This window comes from Anser cygnoides, chromosome 10 (assembly GCF_040182565.1).
Source record: "Anser cygnoides isolate HZ-2024a breed goose chromosome 10, Taihu_goose_T2T_genome, whole genome shotgun sequence".
In the NCBI taxonomy this organism is placed as follows: Eukaryota; Metazoa; Chordata; class Aves; order Anseriformes; family Anatidae; genus Anser; species Anser cygnoides.
This window is the reverse complement of record NC_089882.1, coordinates 38539-59551: the sequence shown is the minus strand read 5'-3', so window position 1 is coordinate 59551 and position 21013 is coordinate 38539. Positions and strand designations below refer to the sequence as shown.

At 40.9% G+C, this 21013-nt stretch overlaps 2 protein-coding genes across 2 annotated transcripts in view; both read left to right on the top strand.

Annotated features, from left to right (window-relative positions):
* The first annotated feature begins 1936 nt into the window (after positions 1 to 1936).
* LOC136791581 (uncharacterized) lies at positions 1937 to 10111 on the top strand. Its single transcript, XM_067002879.1, has 3 exons — positions 1937 to 2038; positions 6866 to 6937; positions 7328 to 10111. Exon 3 carries the CDS (start codon positions 7733 to 7735, stop codon positions 9269 to 9271), a length of 1539 nt encoding a protein of 512 aa, XP_066858980.1. The 5' UTR covers positions 1937 to 2038; positions 6866 to 6937; positions 7328 to 7732; the 3' UTR covers positions 9272 to 10111.
* Positions 10112 to 11543: 1432 nt separating this feature from the next.
* The window catches only part of APPL1 (adaptor protein, phosphotyrosine interacting with PH domain and leucine zipper 1), a 29876-nt gene continuing 20406 nt past the window's right edge, over positions 11544 to 21013 (top strand). Inside the window, exons 1-5 of the mRNA XM_048056295.2 lie at positions 11544 to 11700; positions 16033 to 16131; positions 18089 to 18148; positions 19337 to 19408; positions 20234 to 20321. Of these exons, the coding sequence (XP_047912252.2) occupies positions 11647 to 11700; positions 16033 to 16131; positions 18089 to 18148; positions 19337 to 19408; positions 20234 to 20321 (373 nt within the window). The 5' untranslated portion in view covers positions 11544 to 11646. The remainder of the gene's footprint in view (positions 11701 to 16032; positions 16132 to 18088; positions 18149 to 19336; positions 19409 to 20233; positions 20322 to 21013) is intronic.

The following is a 21013-nucleotide window of genomic DNA, read 5'->3' as shown; positions in this document are numbered from 1 at the left end:
TATTAAACAATATTGTATTATTTCTTCTTCTATTACTAACACTTTCACTCTCCAGCAGATCCAAAACATTCTCCCTGTTCTGGTACATATCTGAAATCCTCTAAAGAGCTGTTGGCTGCTCTTCTCCCTGTTTACATAATTCCAAGTATTAGTCCCCACACTTTTAGGGCCTCCTAGTAAGCATTTTGTACAAAGAAGAAAAAAAAATGAAAAAAAAAAATCACACTAACAAAAAGTCTACCATGCAGAGAAAAGCATAATACTAAAACATGCATAGCAGTGGGTTCAGAGGGTTTCTTCAATTCATTACTATCCAACCTCATCTGCTGCAGCAAAAATTTGTATTCTAAATAAAACTTTCAAATTCCTTCCAACATTTGTAAAAATGTACACAAGGTATAAGACTAGTAAGACGTTACTAATATACAGAATGTTTCAACGCAAGAGATCTATTAAAAGAACCAAACTAGTAGTTAAAAGAAGCCCTGATACGCTATAGAATTATTTAAAAAAAGGTTCCCTCTTGCTACCACAATGAATTGAATCATTAAACTGAATCATTAAGATCAACAGAAACTAGCATTTTTATGCTACATACCAGCTGAGACACCAAAGCACATTTCTGCACATTAAAGATGTTTGTTACTGTTTTGCTTTTAGTTCTACAAAACATTTAGTTTTCTAAGAGGTGTTCTTCTCATTTCATAGGAGCTAAATAAACGTGCCTTTCCTCTGCCACTTACAGCTGTAAAAATACAAAGGTAACTATAAACAATAAAAAATTTAAAGTTACTTACTACCTTCCTGGATTCTGCTAATCTAGTATATTAGAAAACAGTGAGCATTTCTTACCAAAGATCTATGTAAAAATTAGTCGGAAATCAACAAATCTCAAAACCAGAAAGCTGTGCACATATATGCATATCATGAGCCAATGCTGGTGTTCTCTCAGATAATAATTGCAGGTCCAGTTACAGCTCAGCAAATAATATTTCAATGCAGAAGACCAAACAAGAAGATACAAGACTTACTTTTCAAAATACCTTGAGATAACCCTGTATGATTTCCCTCACATTGTTAGTAATAGAAGAAGAAATAATACAATATTGTTTAGTATGTTACATTTGCGATGTACTGTTACGAGGCTGCGCTTGGAAGATACAAAATATATGTGCAAGGGTAACATGAGAATGCACCAATTCATGATGAGGAGTAAGGAGGATTAAAAGAATGCTCAATTTGCAAGACATCTAGATAACTGGGGCTTCTTGGACTCTGGGAACTGGGTCAAACCAACCTTGCGGTTTGGACTGAGACCAAGGGCTCAGAGAGCATGCGTGAAAAGGAAAGGTTAAAAAGTTCAACTCTGATGAAGACATCTTACTTCATCCCGACGACCACCCGGACGACCACCAGAGAGTGATACGCAAGCGCAGAAGGACTGATAAGATAATTAGCATACGAAGCGAGGCTAGGTGGAGCTAGGAAATGAATATGCATAGATGAGTTGTGAAACCTAATGCATATGTAGTATCTTAGCAGATAAAAGAGAACTAAGAAAACAAATCGGACGAAGTTAGATTTGGGCAGGCATGCCCCTAACTTCCGGCGCCTAATAAAGCACCTTCATATAATCACTTTGTGGATTATGTGTCTTCATGAACGCTAACAATAAGATAATTAGCATACGAAGCGAGGCTAGGTGGAGCTAGGAAATGAATATGCATAGATGAGTTGTGAAACCTAATGCATATGTAGTATCTTAGGAGATAAAAGAGAACTAAGAGAACAAATCAGACGAAGTTAGATTTGGGCAGGCATGCCCCTAACTTCCGGCGCCTAATAAAGCACCTTCATATAATCACTTTGTGGATTATGTGTCTTCATGAACGCTAACATTTTGGCGACCCAGATGGGACCTCGTGGGCACTGCTGAGGCGGCTCGCGAACTGATCACGCTCCAGCCGGCACCGAGGAGTTTCTCGGGGAGCCATCGGCCGCGACCGACCCCCGCTGCTCACAACGTACCTCTGAAAGGGTAAGAAAAAGGTGCTCTCTGGTAATCGGTACCGATCTGGTCTGGGAGCCTGCCGGTCAGACGCGGCGAAAGCCACGCACGGTTGGGCTAGGGAATTCCCGTGGTAAGCCTAGGCGCCGTCCGTCAGACAGTCGCGAAAGCGCTGCAGGTTCGGCATCAGTGGTCTGGTTTTGCTGCAGGCTCAGCATCTGGTTCGGTTCGGTAAAAGCTATAGCTGATAATGGAAAAACTTAAAAGTATTCTGGGTGGTAATGCTTCGGTACCGCGATCCTCCCCTTTGGGCTGTTTACTAGCACACTGGAAGGAGGGGTGTTTCGGGCAGGAGTTACGAAAGGGTAAGCTGGTTGATTACTGTAATGTTTGGTGGCCATAGTATGAACTAGAAGATCAAGAAAGTTGGCCAGAAAACGGAACCTTACAGTACAATACTATCTTACAATGAATGTTATTTTGTGAGCGAGAGTGCAAGGGGCCCCTCTGTGTGATTGCGTGATTGTGTTGTGAGTGAGACGCAGCATCGCTGCGAAGCGAGTGCGGAGTTCCGATCCGCGGTTCCGTATTCTCCGCGAGGGGAGCGGCCGGAGACGAATGAAGCGCATGACAGACCGAAAAGAAGTGCTGCTTTATCCAAATGTTGATTGGTGGTGCCCAATACACGGGCCCGGCGGTGCATCTTGCAATCCTATTTCGTTCTTAAATGTTTTGAGTGTGACAAGGAGGAAGGTGGGAGCATTATCTAAGTAACAGTTTAAAAGTTTCGGTATATTTGCGGTGGTGTTTGGTCGGTTTCCCAAGTATCGGGGGAGGGGGGCTGACTGATTATCAAAGCGGTAGAACGGAGAGCCACTTCTTTGGTGGTTCGGGCCTGAGCCCTGGGAATTTGGTAAGAAGGGGGAGAGCGAATTTATTTAGGCCTCAATACCTTTTAAACCCCCGTCTTGATGGATACACAGGAGTGATTCCTTGTTTTGTGTAGGCTTACTAACAAAGTGCATGAGAAAAATTAGCATTCGGCTTGAAATTCGGCCTTGTTGAAATGTAAATTTTGTGGAAAAGGTGGTATTGTTTGTCTAGAAGACGGAAGGCTGAGTGCTTCAGGTGTTTTTCCGAAGTCCTGTGGATTTACGATTGGAACGGGGCTCATTAATAATCTGAAATAGTGAAGTTTGTATGTGGAGTTTAATCCCAGAGAATTGGGACATTTGAGAAGACTAGGAAAACACAGTAAAAACCTGCAATAAAAAGGTTTGCGTGGAAACTGAAACAAGGGACAGTAATTAATATAAATAAATAAAAGGGAATGGGAAATCAAGGAAATGGGTAATATCCAAAACAAAGACGTTTTAAAGAAAGCCTCCTTGGGTGTATATTGGCACATTGCAAGGATATTGTCGGAAGGGGGAGTGGGGGGGGGCGCGGAAAGCAAGAGGATTTCCACTAAGTATTGCAATCAATTGTGGCCAATATATAAACTAAATGGCCGCTTTATGGATCAATCGACTATAACAGTGTCTTGCAATTAATGTTGTTTTTGAGGAGAGAAGGAAAATAGGATGAAATGTTGTATACTGATATGTTGTTTCAGCATCTTGGAGGGAAAAGGTATGGAATTAAGTTGGCCCCTGACTGAGCCTTTGGTGTTGGCATTAGAAAAGTACGGGCTGGCGGAAGATAAAGGAAGTGTTAAAAGGGTTGTTGAAGGTGTTAAAGGCTGTGTGGCATGTAGTATTTAACAGAGCTGTTTGAAGTTGAATGAGCAGGGAAAGAGGATGTAGGAATGTTAATAGTTCTGCCTCAACCCGAGGCTGAGATCTCAAAATCGCGGTGTGAGCCCTCTGGGGCAGAGGGACCATGATGGGTCCGGGAGAGTTGTCATGGAAACAGAAAAGCAGCTAACTCTTAAAACAACCTGAGTTCCTGTGTGAGCTCAGATTGCCAATGGGACCGCTCAGGGAACTTTCAACCATTGCATTCCCCTGACCGACCCCTTCCCCCCCCCCCCGAGACCCTTACCACCCCGGAAATTATGTAAATACCAAAATCTGGTTAAATTGGGAATTGAGAATCTGTTCCAACAAGGTCCAAAAGAAAACCCTATGGAATTTTTGAATTTTTGGACCAACTTTGAAATGCAATGGAAAAAAAAAAAAAAAAAAAAAAAAGACAGAAAATTTGGACCTGGCTTCAGAAAACAAACAGAGGCAATTGGCTAGCCTCTTTCTAGGGCAATCAGCCCCTGATATCAGAAAGAATTTGTCTTAGGCTGCAGAATAAACTTACAACAGTCAGAAATGACGGGGACCTGGGACATCTACCCTAGCAGGTCCACTAGTTGAAATAAAGCTAGGAAACGAAGAGAGAGGCTTGAATTTTTTGTTGTTGTTGGTTACAGGAGCTTCTTTCTCTGTGTTAATTAGGCTGTAAATGTAATAGGAGCAACATATTCAGTGTTAAATAGTTTAAAAGGACGATTGGGAACTAAGACAACTACAATAATTGGAGCCACAGGGAAGGAGGAGGAACGGCCATTCTTACAACCCCTTGATTTGCGTTTTGGGGGTAAGGAACTAACCCATGAATTTTTGTATGTACCAGAATGCCCGATTCCACTCTTGGGACGGGATCTATTAGCTAAATTAGATGCAACAATAACCTTTGAGGATGGAGAATTAATAATGAAGGTACCTGAGTCCAAAGTAGGACAAATTCTAATGATCAAAGATAAACCCTTTGTTAATATTCCAAGAAAAGTAGAAAATGCAGTTATACCAACAGTATGGGAAACAGATATACCAGGGAAGTTGAAACTGGTACAACCGGTAAAGGTGGAATTAAAGGAAGGAGCCAAACCTGTTCGAATCAAACAATATCCACTTAAGATAGAAGCTAGGCAGGGGACAGTGAAAATTATTGACAAATTTCTCAAACATCAGATTCTGGAAGAATGTAAATCGGAATACAATACTCCAATTTTTCCAGTAAGGAAGCCGAATGGTGAGTATAGATTGGTACAAGATCTTAGAGCAATAAATGAAATAACAAAGGACATTCACCCGGTAGTGGCTAATCCTTACACATTGTTAACATCTGTGAGAGAGATATATAAATGGTTTACTGTGATAGATTTAAAGGATGCCTTCTTTTGCATACCTCTTGATAAAGATAGTAGAAAATTATTTGCCTTCAAATGGGAAAACATATTGAAGTTTTTGTACCACATATGGTAACAACTGTTTTAGAACAAAAGGGGGGCCACTGGTTATCACCCAGCCGAATGATGAAATATCAGGCAATACTAACTGAACAAGATGACGTAACCTTGAAAACAACTAACCTGTTAAATTCAGCAGTATTTCTAGGAACTGTTCCAGAAGAAGGACCGTTGGAACACAATTGTGTGGAAATAATTGAACATACCCATGCGAGCCGCGAGGATTTGAAGGATGTACCCCTTGAAAGGTATGACTGGGAACTTTTTACTGATGGTAGTAGTTTTGTGGAGAATGGAACACGATATGCAGGGTATGCAGTAACAACCCTGAAGACAGTAATCGAAGCAAAACCTTTACCACCTGAAACATTAACACAGCGAGCGGAACTGATAGCCCTACCTCGAGCACTGGAACTGAGTGAAGGAAAGATGGTAAATATTTGGACAGATTCAAAGTATGCTTTTGGAGTAGTCCATGTTCATGGAGCATTATGGAAAGAAAGAGGGCTGTTGTCCTCACAAGGAGCCAATATAAGATATCAAGAGGAGGTGTTAAATTTGATAAATGCGGTGCAAAAACCAAAACAAGTGGCTATTATGCACTGTAAAGCTCATCAAGGAGGAACCTTGAAAATATCAGAAGGGAATCGGCTGGCAGATCGAGCAGCTCGACAAATTGCTCAGGAGGTGTGGAATGTAATGGCTTTGGTACCACTCAAGGTAGGCCCCACTTGTCTTAATCTTCCCAAGGAACCAAGATATTCACCAGAGGATGAGAAATTAGCACATCTCCTAAAGGCCCGAAAGAACTCTGATGGACGCTATGTAACTGCTATGGGCCAGGTAGTAATACCCCCCTTGGTGATGCGAGAAATACTTCAGACAAGACATAATGAGTGTCACTGGGGTGCAGAGGCAATGGTAACATTTTAAAACGTAGCATTATCTCTACACATATGTTAACAATGGCAAAATCAGTAATGTCAAAGTGTGAGATTTGTCTGAAAAATAATCCAGTAGCAAGAAAACATGCTGAAATGGGAAGAGTTAGAGTAGGAATAGAACCAGGAGATTACTGGCAAGTTGATTTTGTAGAATTACCTAGGACTAGGGGATGTAGGTATTTGTTAGTAGGGGTTGACACCTTTTTCAGATGGCCAGAAGCCCTTCCCTGTCGCACCAATCAAGCTAAAGAGACAGTAAAATGGTTATATAGCGGGAAATCATTCCGAGGTTTGGGGTACCATTAGGAATATCCTCGGATAGGGGGCCGCACTTTGTTTCATCTGTGGTTAAAGACGTAAGTCGACTATTAGGAATTTCTTGGAATTTACATACTGCATGGAGACCCCAATCTAGTGGACAGGTAGAAAGGATGAACCAAACTCTAAAGGGACAGATCAGTAAAATCTGCCAGGAAGCCAAAATACAATGGCCACAAGCTTTGCCTATAGCCTTATTGAGAATAAGGATAAAGCCAAGGAGTGGAATGTCAGTAAGCCCATACGAGATAATGTATGGAAAGCCTTACGAATCCCCAGAACCAAATCCTAACATGCATATAACAGGGAACCAGGATGTTCATAATTATGTATTGTCTCTTGGTAAAACTTTAGCTCAACTTCGAAGTGTTCTGGTGTGGAACCGACCGTTGGCACTGGAAAATCCTGTCCACGACATACAGCCAGGTGACCGAGTGTACATTAAAAACTGGAATGAAGAACCCCTGAGAGAACGGTGGGCCGGACCTTATCAAGTATTATTGACTACTTTTACAGCTGTAAAGGTAGAAGGGGTGGATGCTTGGATTCATTATACTCGGGTGAAAAAGGTTCCCGAATTTTGGTCAGTGCGAGCAATCGGAGATACAAAACTACAGATGAAGCGTGTATAACCATACAATGTTGGGGTTCTTAACAACAGTAACGATAACAGTAATTGTTTTGTGTAAATACCTTGTAATTGGGTTCCTAGAAATACCAGAAAAATATAAGAAAGAGGAAATATTCAGAGGAGAAAATGTTACTTTGGAATGTGGAATGCACAACGATAAACCAATAACAATTAGCTCTCTACAGGTGGTCTGGGAAAAAATAAGTGACTCCGGACAGAGCCAGGAAATATACGTAGACACAACCAGGGACAATACAGGATTGAAGGCTGGATGGAAGGGGAAGGCGTACGTAAGTATAACCATAGAATTGGGCCAACAACTGAGAGGAGCTACCACCTTAACCCTGTTTAGTGTTACTAAAGTCAACAAAGGAAATTACCGGTGCGTGGTAACACATGAAAATAGCACAGATTACGGGATAAGAGAAATATTGGTATATCCGAAATTGGATAAAGGAATATTGGTAGCCCACCAAAAAGGATCTAGAAGAAAAAGAGAGGGCCAGGTACCATGGACACAAGTGGTACAGATCCCACCTAGGCAACCATCAGAGAATTTACTGGTAGGATTGATTAAAGATTTTGCCGTAATGAAAGGAACTGATAGAATTACTGCTTGTTTGCCCATCCCAAAAGCAACGGGGGACCCGCTTGAGTGGGGTATAATAACCTCCCCACTGCCCCAAGTAAAAGGAAATGAAACAATTCAATGTAAAGAAGTGAAAGCTCTAGAGAGGATAAATGTTACACAATACTATAGGAAACTGAGCCCCCCAACATCAAGGTCTGAATGTGAAAAGAAGAAGAACTACCATTTCATAACGATAGGCAGATTTAAGAATGTGGGACAGTGTTATTACGACGAACTACGTGTAGTAGAAGGAGTTAGAGAAAAGATTGTTTGGGAATGTCAAGAGAAAAATAAGCCAAAAGGAATGAAAGGGTGGGATAGTGATTGGACAGTAAGTTTATTGCAGAAATTCCAGTATGGAGGGAATACATCATGGTGTATTAAATGGCAGGGAAAGCAGAATGGAACTGATCAGTTTTATACAGTAAGCCGGGCTGACAGTAGTGGTAGACAAGAGTCAACAAAGGTAGCTTGGTGGACTTGTGAGAAGAAATATACTTGCGACAGTAATAATGAAGATGTTGAGCACTTACTTCCGGTATTGATAGCTCTTAGGGCAGGATGTGCTTGCCGAGGAATTAAGTACAATTCGGAAAGAAATAGCCAGGCTAGTCAAGTCGCAGTGGATTGTAGCTATAGTACCATACAAAGTCCAGGACAATTCGTATGGGCAGCCAGTGATGGAACTTGGACTACACACCTGCCGATAGATGGGGAAGTAAAAGAAATAACTCTAGGACTCCCCACATTGTGTCCAATATGGAAAAAGTCCCCTTTTAAGGGAAAGTTGGAAACCCTACAAATTAATAGGGCAAAAAGAAGTTTAGAAGAAGGGGCAGATGAAGATACATGGCATGAACCCTCAGATGGAGTAAAATTCAGTTGGGCGTTAGAATCTCTATTTGCACAGGTAGCTACTTATCGAAATAGGGAAATGATTTATAAACTTACAGGACAAGTGAGTAGGCTTGCGAGAGCCACAAAAGAAGGCTTTAGAGACCTTAATATCCAACTACAAGCTACAACTAAAATGGTGCTACAGAATCGATTAGCATTAGATACACTGTTATTAAAGGAACATGGAGTATGTGGATTTCTAAAAGATCGTATTGATCATTGCTGCATCCACATTCCAAATGTGACTATTGACGTAGAACATGACATAGAACAACTGGCTCGAGTGGAACAAGATGCAGAACAGGAAGAGAAAGATATGACAACAAGTTGGTTGGATAAAATTTTTAGTGGATGGAATATTAGTAATTGGGTTAAGTCCTTACTGGAGACAATAATTATATTGGTGATTGTAGGGGTACTAATTTGGTTAACATTTATAATGCTGAAAAGTCTGATTCTAAGGAAGACAACCTGGAACCGGACAGTGATGCAAACTATTGCTCGGCAAATGGAACCACATCCTCAATATCCTCCACCGGCATCTAACAACTTTGGATTTCAGAGAAAGAATCTGAGGAACCCAGGAGGTGAAATGGAATGAAAACTGAATAGACAAGATCAGTTTCAGATCAAGTGAACCCAACCAGAAGGGTGAACGTAACATAAAGCAGAAGTGGTGGACTTATGAAATGTTGTGATAATCCTAATCTTTGTAATTTCCTTGATTCTTAATGATGTAATTTTCCGTGATTATATTATTGGTGAGCACTGAGTGTAAAATATTTTAGTTAGTTAGTGAAAGCATTTGCCCTCCTCGAAAGGAGTGAAATGCTTTCAAAGGGGGGAAATGTTAGTAATAGAAGAAGAAATAATACACTATTGTTTAGTATGTTACATTTGCGATGTACTGTTACGAGGCTGCGCTTGGAAGATACAAAATATATGTGCAAGGGTAACATGAGAATGCACCAATTCATGATGAGGAGTAAGGAGGATTAAAAGAATGCTCAATTTGCAAGACATCTAGATAACTGGGGCTTCTTGGACTCTGGGAACTGGGTCAAACCAACCTTGCAGTTTGGACTGAGACCAAGGGCTCAGAGAGCATGCGTGAAAAGGAAAGGTTAAAAAGTTCAACTCTGATGAAGACATCTTACTTCATCCCGACGACCACCCGGACGACCACCAGAGAGTGATACGCAAGCGCAGAAGGACTGATAAGATAATTAGCATACGAAGCGAGGCTAGGTGGAGCTAGGAAATGAATATGCATAGATGAGTTGTGAAACCTAATGCATATGTAGTATCTTAGGAGATAAAAGAGAACTAAGAGAACAAATCAGACGAAGTTAGATTTGGGCAGGCATGCCCCTAACTTCCGGCGCCTAATAAAGCACCTTCATATAATCACTTTGTGGATTATGTGTCTTCATGAACGCTAACAACATGACAGGGAAATAAAGAAGACAAGCAGTGTGGCTTGCCTCAGCCACCTGAGTCACCAGCTGAGCTGGTGAAAGAACTGCCTGAACAGAGCTGTAACTTGGCAAGTTCCTCACCACTCCCTTCTGGGTGGGGGGAACAAACCAAACAAACAAAAATCTCACCAACTTTGATTGCTTGATATCTTTTAACACCATAAACCCCTTTGTTTTATCTGCTTTTGAATGTAAAATGTGACCTGATACAACATAAAGCAAGGTCTTCATTGCAAGTCTGCACAATAATTTATTAACATTGGCTCCATGGGATGATTTGGCATACTTTCTAACCTGGTTTTATACCAGGCTCACCTGGCCACAAAAAGGCAAAACCAGCAAGGGAAAACCAGCCTTTTTTATTTCCTTCATAATAAGAAATGTATCTATAAAGTTACCAGCTGCTTTCTAAGACACAGAAGTGAAATATCAACTAATTTCAGAGTTTAATCTGCTTGCAATTTCAATTATGCTGTACATTTTGCTTTTACTTTTATTAGCGTTTAAAGAGCGAGAATAAGTGTGCAGCCTTGTTGGACACAGCATATTTTCATGTTTTCAAATAAGTGACAAATTAGGTAGATATTCTCAATTATCAAGCTGTATTTAGCCTATGCCCCTTAAGAGATTTACCCTTAAAATATAAATTAACCCTCAGGAATAATTTAAAACACAGTAATCTGAGTCTAAACACCCTAGTTCTAGCAGGCACCCACAGTTGTTGGAAGCACCTAGAATTGGGCACCAACCTGCAGCAGCAGGCCCATGCAGGCTAAGAAAGCAGGGGGCCACTAGGGCGAATTACAATCCTGCTTCGGAAGTGTTAAAATCGAGATCAGCAGCACATTTGGGGGCTTTGGGGGTTTTTAAGACACAGCCACAAAAAATACGAGGTTGGTAGGGAGATAAATTATTTGTTGAGAAAATCCTGATAGGTGGAGGAGAGAGACGTGGCAGGGATGAGACGGGCCCCCTCAGAGGGGACGCGGGTGGCACCCAGAGGGCACAGCAGCCGCCGCCGCCGCCCTGACAGGGACACAAGGCGCCGTCCCCTCAACGCACCCCTTTTCTCTGAGGGGACTACAGCGGGGAGAGTAAAGACCACTGGACCTGGGAGACACATGGCTTAACACACAGAGCACTTAAAAAAAGAATAAAAAAAATGAAATCGCTTAGATTTTTCTCAGCACCTTCACTCGACGACCTCTGGCGCTGGCCGCCCCACCGCGAGGCGGGAACAGCTCCAGTCCCCCCTCCTTCTGGACAGCTCCCCTCAGGCATCCCTACTGGCAGACAGACGGAATCGCTGACCAATAGCGAGGAGGCAGGATTGGCGGCAGAGCCAATAGGTAGGCCGGACGGGTGGGCGGGACATCCGGCGCGGCGCAGGGCGGTGCGGTGACGGCGGGGGGAGGGGCGCAGTCCCCCGGGCCGCCTGAGGGAAGCGGTAGCGCAGCGGCGCCGCTCAGCCCCTGTCAGTCCCCATCAGCCATCCGCCATGCCAGGCATCGACAAGCTGCCTATCGAGGAGACGCTGGAGGACAGCCCCCAGGTAGGAGCGGCGGGATGCGGCCCGCTGAAGGCCCACCTGCGGACTCCGGGCCTAGCGCCGCTGTACTCCCCCCCTCAGCGCCCTCCTCAGGGCTCCCCTCAGAGTCCCCTGGCCCTGAGGGGGGCTGTCCGAGGGAGGTCTGAGGGGGTTTGCCTTCGCAAACGCCGTCTTGGCTTCTCAAAAGGGTTTTTAGTATCTTGGTCTGGCACAAAAAACGGGAAAGTTTTAATAGATGCGCATAACGTTAGGTTATTGGGTGAGGTTATCGTGGTGTTTGTTAATGCTGTGATTGGGTAGGGAGCGCGTGGTGCTGGGGTGCCTGTGGTCGCTCTGTTACCTGCACCTCTGCGCCTGCTGCCTGCCCTTGGCAGCGGTGCCGTGCGGTATATCGCCAGCTCTTTCGTGCTCCCGTGAAGCAGGAAATGCTGTCTTCAGTTGCACTGGTTTCCCTTACTGGTAGCAACAACAGCAGGTACTTGGTACCGTCACTTTTCTTAGGCGTGGATAAATAAAATTTACAATATATACGTATTTTTAAATTTTGTTCTTTTGAATTAGATCCTTGTTTTACCGCATTATTTGTGTTGACGAGCAAGATTGCCTGTACTGTAAAAGCATATGCATTGGTAGTTTTGGTCCCTCAACCACAGAAGGAGAAACTTTCACTTGCTTAATATGGAATGTTAATCCCTGAAATTACAACTATTTTAGCAAATCTACGTCAAGTGGAGGAACAGCCTAAAAAAGGTGCCAGAAGAAGGCCATGTAGGAAGTATATCATCACTTTCCAAAGAACAGTGCCCCATATAGCTCTAGTAGCAGATGTTGGATGAGATCTTTTCTGTAGTATGGTCTCTGGCCCAGAGATGTATGCTTGCAAACAGGAAAAAAATATGAAAGCATTATAATGATGGTAATTTAACATAATTGTCCGTTGAAGGCCTGTTCTCAGTATATGGAAATCAGAACTATTCATATTTATAGGAAATGTCTAATGTAAAATAAACTTAGGATGCCTGATAAGTGAGATGTTGAGTTTTTTTCAAGTACTGAAGACTGAAATGTCATTTCGGAAGCTCAGGCTCAAGCTGTATATTGGAACATAATCGTCAATTCTACAATCTTTCATTTGAAGCTGTTTGTAAGGAATACAGATTAGCAAAGCCTAATTAGACAATCTTTACTTACTAATATACCTAAGCTATTAGATTTGCCTATATCTTCTCCTATTTGAGCTACAAAATTTTCTGTCTTCCAGCCAACCTGATATTTCAGGTGAATTCTGGTAATCACCCCTTAGAAGAATGTAACTGTGGCTTATAGTTTTCTATTACATCAGTTTGTTTCTTTTATCTTGTAATTAGTGCAATGAAAATGACAACAAACATTGCTTGAGGAGAGACGAAACCATGCTCTCTTTAAGAGTTGCCATGGCTTTCTGATTTATGTGTTCATATTGCTTTGTTGTAATATTAAATCAATCAATCTAGATAGTTTTTCAGTGCTGATCTGTGGACTAGGATTTTGCACCTTTAGACTGGTTTGAAATGCTGGCTTCAGTTATATAAGCTTCAAATCAAACTTATTCTGCATCTAAGGGCAAGAAAGGCTTTTCTAAAATGGCAAAAACCATTGATTTCTTCTTGTTGCAGGACAAAAAACTAGCCACACCAGTTCTAGTCATAAGCCAAATGACATTTTACATAGTCTTCTGCCAAGCAATGCAGCACAATTTCAATATGAACTTAGTGCATATATTATACGCATACTCAGTGTATGTATAATTTATTTAGAGAGAATTTCTGCTCTCTTACTTGCATTTCCAAGCCATTGCGCAATAAAAAGGCCAAGAGACTTCACAGTACAGGCTGTATCTCCTATCACTTAGAATACAATATGTGTGATAACATAAATTGTTTAACAATTCACTGACTTCTGACTGGGTGGTTTCTTAGTGCTGTTTATTACTGGTAGCTTCTAGTATATCTGCTCATATATATGGGATGAAAGCATCTTAAAGAACATGCCGAATTCCATTTCTTTTTTACTAGAAACATGAGTAAACAATTCCTCCTTGTTTTTTTTAAGCAGTATCTGTCAGTGTTTTCAGTTTCAGATTATTTTCTTTCCGTCAATGTGGTAACATTGTCAATTTGAAGTCTGTACATCAACAAGTGATATTTTTACAATGTTCTGCAGTGTTCTGTATTAAAGAGTAAACATAATCCAGACACTCAACCTGATAACCCTTTCAAATGGCAAGGTCAGATTTGCTTATGTTCAAGTTTAAAGGTCATGAGTATATAATTCAGTGGTTATGGTACTATGTAATTTTTTCCTTTTGCATTCTTTCATGTCTGTTCCCTTTAATGGAAGAGTCACACTTGTGTCATTAGGATGACACAACATGTTGCCACACCTGCAATATTTGAGTTCTCCACCTCTTCTTCCTCCACCCACCCCTGACACTTTTTTTTCTAGTTGTTTTATAAACCAAAACCATCATTAAAACGATTTACTGTGTTGGCAATGCTGTTTGCTTTTTTTTTCCCCTTAGGTATCCTGTGGGCATTATATGGTATGATCATATTTGTGAGACAATCACTCATCTAGAGTTTCATGCTCAAATAACATATTTTATACATGTTTAGTGTGCATAGCTTGGTTATCATTAAAAGCAGAAATGAAGAAAAGTAGTTGAAAGAGACCTCCTTGCTTCAAGGGAAGATGGAGTGCATTCTAAGTCATTTCAAGACAAGTATTCAAGTTAGAAAGAACTTCTAATAATAAAAACACCCTGTTTCATGTGCAGTGTGATCCAGTGCTTTTCGCTAATCTCATCAGAGGTTTCCCTGATGTCCTGCGCCAGTCTTTCATTCTTTCCCCAGGTCCCGTATGTTCCATCCCTTCCTCCTTAAAGGAAGTTAATGAGTCTAAGGAAGACTAAGAAAGAGAATTTACAATTTCAAGTGTTTAAAAATTATAATTTGTGAGGAAAAAAATCACTTATATACTCACAATTCTCTTCATTTTCTATCAGGACATTAATTTTAGTATGAACCTAAAAATGAAGCAGAGTCTTCTTGCTAAGACATTACTAGAGTTAAAGGGTTTATTCTGTGTTTTCTGCAAGTGATATTCCTGTTTCTATATACAAGCATCCCAACCAATATTTTAGTGTAGTATTATGTAGCTTTTTCTTAGGAAAAGCAAATACAGCTTCTGCAGAGCTATAGGTATGTTCTCTGCTCTTCCAGTTTTGGTGTTTTGTCTTGGCAGAAGCAAGCTATTCGATGCCCTCCTGGTGAGGAGTGATAGTGCTTCCAAGTGCAAAAAGGATGCAAAAGCACTGAGTAAGCATCAATTTAAACTTAAGCATGAATTATGCCTGAGCAGCCTGATTGCCTTCTCATCTAGTCAGTCATTTCATCACCTGGGAGAGCTGTGCATGCCTTGACCTAACCGAGGGTTTCATATGGTCTCTAGTAACTCCTTCTGGCCAAAATGGGCAGGTACAGGCTGCAGCTGCCTGGAAAAAGCTGCTGACCAGTTAGACTTAAAGGTTGGTGGTCAGTGTTTTGAAGTCTAATAGGTGGACAGTGATAAAGAGATTGTGCTGCTTGCGCCACTGGGGAAGTGATCAACAGGATGTGCAGTCATCAGCCTTGTGGGTGCCCCTAGCTAAGGCACAGGCTGACTGGCGAGCTGGGGGAACTGGACAAAATGGGCAGATATTTTCATTGTGGAGTGGTGAGGGAGAGGAAACATAAATCTCAAGAAGATGTAGATCCTATGAGCTGTTTTCTTGTTTGGTTGGTTTGCTTTGGTTGTTTTCAGTTTCTCAGTCTTTTGGCCGTGGAATTGACTCTTATTGCAGAGGTGAATTGTATGTCCACGCACAGCCAGCAGCTGACTTTGTGCAGGATGGGTAGCACCAGAAAGCCACGGCTCTCCTCCTTGCAGAAGAAATGTGCGTACCTGGCATGCTGGTCAGTCAGCTTTACCATTTTCCTTAGGAGTGTACCATAGTGGGTCCAGTGGTTGCCCGCAGTTCCAACGTTTTTATACTTATCCATTCCTGTTGGTCCTTTCTGAAAATGTAATTGTTTTAACCTGGAGAGAGGCTGGTGGTACTGGCGAGATGGAGTTTGGATATCTTTTTAAGATACCTTTTTTAAAAAAACTGATATGTAACATGTAGCATTCTTGTAAACAATGTTTGGGGCTTTATAAATTTTTCAGTAATGAAACCTGAAACAAAGCTACTTAACTTTGGAATTTTGTTACATTTAAATACTTCTTTGCTAATTTGCCATGCTAATGTTTCTGCAGACCCGTTCTCTGCTGGGAGTATTTGAAGAAGATGCTGCTGCAATTTCCAATTACATCAATCAGTTATTTCAAGCGATGCACAGAGTATATGATGCACAGGTAGTGTTATGGAAATTCCTGAATGCATATACAGTTTTTGAATGACATTTCATGTCTCTTGCTTTTTTAAAATAAGTGATATATATATTTTTTAAAACTATGTGGAAATGAAATTAAATGATTGTTTTTCTCTATGCTAGGGGATAGTGAGAACTAAATTCTGACTGTCACCTGGAATTTCTTTTGCAATAGAACTTCTTATGACAAGTAAAAAGATTATCACAGAATCACAGAACTGTAGGGGTTGGAAGGGACCTCGAGAGATCATCGAGTCCAACCCCCCTGCCAAAGCAGGTTCCTTAGAGCAGGTTGCCCAGTTAGGCGTCCAGATGGGCCTTGAATATCTCCAGAGAAGGAGACTCCACAACCTCCCTGGGCAGCCTGTTCTAGTGCTCTGTCACCCTCATCGTGAAGAAGTTCTTTCACATGTTGGTGCAGAACTTCCTGTGCTTCATCTTGTGGCCATTACTCCTTGTCCTGTCCCCACAAACCACTGAAAAGAGGTTGGCCAAATCCCTCTGTCTCCCACACCTCAGGTATTTATAAACATTGATAAGATCCCCTCTCAGTCTTTTCTCCAGGCTGAACAGACCCAGGTCTCTCAGCCTTTCCTCATAGGGAAGATGCTCCAGGCCCCGTATCATCTTTGTGGCCCTCTGCTGGACTCTTTCCAGGAGATTCCTGTCTTTTTTGTACCGGGAAGCCCAGAACTGGACACAGTACTCCAGGTGAAGCCTGACCAGGGCAGAGTAGAGGGGGAGGATCACCTCCCTTGACCTGCTGGCCACGCTCCTTTTAATGCACGCCAGGATCCCACTGGCCCTCTTGGCCACCAGGGCACACTGCTGGCTCATGGCCAACCTGTTGTCCACGAGGACCCCCAGGTCCTTCTCCTCAGAGCTCCTCTCCAGCAGGTCGTCCCCCAGCCTGTACCAATATGTCTGGTTGTTCCTTCCCAGGTGCAGGACTCTACACTTGCTCTTATTAAACCTCATTTGGTTTCTTCCTGCCCATCTCTCCAGCCTGTCCAGGTCTCGCTGAATGGCAGCACAACCTTCTGGCGTGTCAGTCACTCCTCCCAGTTTTTTCCCATTTTCTCATCTTCTACTTATTTTACTGTATTTCCCAGGCGTTTCTAAAATGCTCTCCATTGTGGTCTTAAGGTGCATAATAGTGTGTACCAAGTGGGACATTCTTTTTTACCCACAACATATTCATACTTTTTTACTTACCACCAATTAGTAACTGTGCTTTTACACCAAAGGCAGAATTTATTTTGTGTGTTTTTCTGAACAATTACGTTTATGGTTGTATTTTTAATTGGTGTACACTTGGACTGTTTAACTTTTTTACTAATTTGTTAGTCTTGCTTTTCCTATTTTTATTTTCCTGTTTTTACTTTCATGACTAGTGTATTTATTGTAGGTTTCCTGCTATGTAATTTTATTTTACTGCCTTTCTATTTGCTTTTAATTTCTGTACTTTCTCCTGTTTATCTGCATTGTGAAAGATGAAGCTCTTCCATACCATGAACCTGCTAATTAGGTCCTCTGCATGTGTATGAGTCAAAGCCATTTGTAGCCAGGTAGTACTGAGGTCCATTCTAATCTTTTCTTTCCTTCACAGATAACAAATTCTTAATTTACAGTAACTAGGACAGCTAATTTGAAACAAAAGCAAATATGTACTGCATAGCACCAAAAATACAGATGTCACTGTGCATAGTGCAAGCTGGGAACCTCTATTTGTTGATACTGATTACGTGTAACTCTCAGTAATGTTTAAGAAATGGAAGGGCAGGATTCTTAGGTTTTCTGAAAATCTTCAATCAGGATTCCTTTTTTCAAGTTCCGTGTCTGTAGTAGTGTCCTTTTCAAATATGTGATTTAAAAATATATATATTAATTTAAATCAATAAGTAACAAGCTTTCTTTTTTTTTTTTCTTTTCTGAATTAGAATGAATTAAGTGCAGCAACTCATCTGACTTCAAAGCTTCTGAAGGAATATGAGAAACAGGTGTAGTGTAAATCACTGTTGTCTTTGCATGGTCGGGACTATGTTTTTGTAGTTTTTTATCTCCCAGAGCACAATACAGAATGTATGTAGGTCTGATCCAGATGAAATGAAATGTCACAGTTAGATTGATTCTTTTGACAAAGATTTGATCCACCATGTTCATACTAGTTCTTCTAACAAAAATACAGATGCCTTACGTTCTGTGTAGAAAAATGGTGTGCAGAAGTAGTCAGTTGGAGAGAAACTAGTCTTATTGTTACTATTTTCCAGAATTAAGTAAGTTCCTCTTACCATGATGAATATTAGTAAGTTATAGAAGATTTTACTTTTGGATCAATGTTTTGGGGGTTGCTCAGAGTAGTGTTGTATTAGAATAGAATAGTTCAGTTGGAAGGGATCTATAAAGATAATCAAGTTCAACTGCCTTATCATTTCAGGGCTGACCAAATGTTAAAGTGTGTTAATGAGGGCATTATCCAAACGCCTCTTGAACACTGACAGGCTTGGGGCATCCACCTCTTTAGGAACCTCTTTAGGAACCCTGATCCAGTGTCTGACCACCCTCATGCTAAAATATTTTTCCTAATATCCAGTCTGAACCTTCCCTGTGACGCAGCTTTGTGCCGTTCCCCTGCCATCGGTTCCCAAGAAGCAGAGACCAGCACCTCCCTCTCTGCTTCCCCTCCTCAGGAAGCTGCAGAGAGCAAAGAGGCCACCTCGGAGCCTTGTTTTCCCCAGAGTATGCAACCCAAGTGTACTCAGACTCTCCTTGCAGGACAGGCCTTCCAGTGCTTTTACCAGCACCTTGGTGCTGATAAAAAGCGTTGATAACAATGTTGGACAAGACTGGCCCTAGAACTGAGCCTGGGGAATACTCCTACTGACAATAAATCACCCCTATGACATAAGTCATAGACATCAGGTTTGCATCGTTCCCTGAATGTTAGAGATAATTTGGAAAATAGATTCAAAAAAAAGAGAACTATTTTTTAATTAACTTCTGAAGTATTCCCTTATCACAAGACAGTTAAAAAAAAAAAAAAGCTTCACAAAATAGTCCTGCAATGTATTTCAACCGTATAATATTTTAAAATAACAAAATACCTAGTACAATAGACATAATTATTACGGTTATGTGAATGGCAGAAAACACTGCAACCAGCATGCCTTTTTTTTTTTTTTTTGTAGCATTTTCCACTAGGGGGAGATGATGAAGTTATGACTTCCACTTTACAGCAATTTTCAAAAGTGATTGATGAGGCAAGTACTTGTATTTATTTAATTTACTATGCTAATGTTTGTTATGTATGCACTTTGACTTGCTTAATCACTCTAGTCTTCTTTAAGATAGGAGGTACAGAAAAGCCCTTCACTTGTCAATAAGATAATGCTTAATTTTTATATTGCAACATAGTTTGCTGAATTGATTCTTTATCTTCAGGTTATGTAACTTTAAACATGAGGATGCATTGTTGAGAACGAATGTAGCTTAACTTACTGTAGATGCAGCCAAAAAACGTTACAAAATGACCATTAGAAACTGCATTTCAAGAGGGTATTTGCACTCCCTCATTTCAGATGCCTGACTGACAGAGGAGCCACTTGCTGTCTGTGTTAGGGACAGATACTAAGCGACTGACTCTTTTGAAAGACAACGTAGCATCATTAAGGTCTGAATCGGGATTTTTCTCATGATCCCTCTCCTCAGTTTAAACACTGCACTTTGGAAGGAAGGAAACATTTGTTCTTCCTCTGTAACCTGAGAAAGACAGGTTGTGATGTAGTTGGAGGAGAACTGTAGAAATTGACTAGTCTTCAGAAGGTATGAGGCTATCTTCTGACATGATCCAGTAATTTAGAATATAGTCGGGGCAGGTAGGGACAAATACTAAATGCTGAATGTCTTCTATAAAAAGCTAGTGATGAGATCAGGAACGTAAAAAACAATTGCTGGGAAAATGAATTTGCAAAATTACATTTAAGTTGTACTTGTCATACCTGAGTGAAACCTATCTTGTTTTCTTATTTTTCTTTAGTCTTAGCACTATTTTCCTAAAATTTCCTTCTTTCTTTTGTCTTTTACAGCTCAGCTCTTGTCATGCAGTACTTTCAACTCAACTTGCAGATGCAATGATGTTTCCTATTACTCAGTTTAAAGAAAGAGATCTAAAAGGTATTGTCAAACAAACAACATTTTTATCAATGGCAGCAATGAGGAAATTACAGCATTCCATCTCTGTAGCTCTTATTTCACTTAATAGAGCTGAAAAATAAGTTGCGTATCCTCAGAAGAATGCATCTTGCTTTCTTTTTTCTTGTAAATTGTTTCTACTCATCACAGTATTACAGTAGTTAAACAGTACTGCTGTTACCACAAAAATACTAGTTATGTTATAGAAGCATTTATCTATTCAAGATAAAAATTTTGCAGTTTCTGTAAACATTAGGAAAGAATAATTTTCAGATATGTTCAGGAAATATTTGCGTATATAGCAATACCATGACATCAATATAATGTCTGGACTGAATTCCAAAAGCAAAGTGCCAAAGTTATGATACGTATTTTATTATTAAGGTTTAGTAAGGTAGTTCTTCAGCCCTGCTGGTTACAAAGGTGTCATCTTATGTGCAAGCATAAGATGCTTTCAACTGCTTATTTTTGTAACAGATGTATCTTAATCTGCTTGATCTAAAATAATAGACCTGAGTATGATAGATTTTACTGAAGGTGCTGAATTGAATAGACTTGGTTTCAAATATAAGCTGAAGTTAAAAACAAAATAACTTAAAACCCTAATGATGAACTTCTCAAGGCTAATATTACTGCTCAGAGCTTGGGAAGGTCTGTTAGTATCTTCTGAAGAA

Coding starts and splice junctions, on each gene's coding strand:
- LOC136791581 (XM_067002879.1), top strand. CDS start 7,733: ATGAAAGGAACTGATAGAATTACTGCTTGTTTGCCCATCCCAAAAGCA.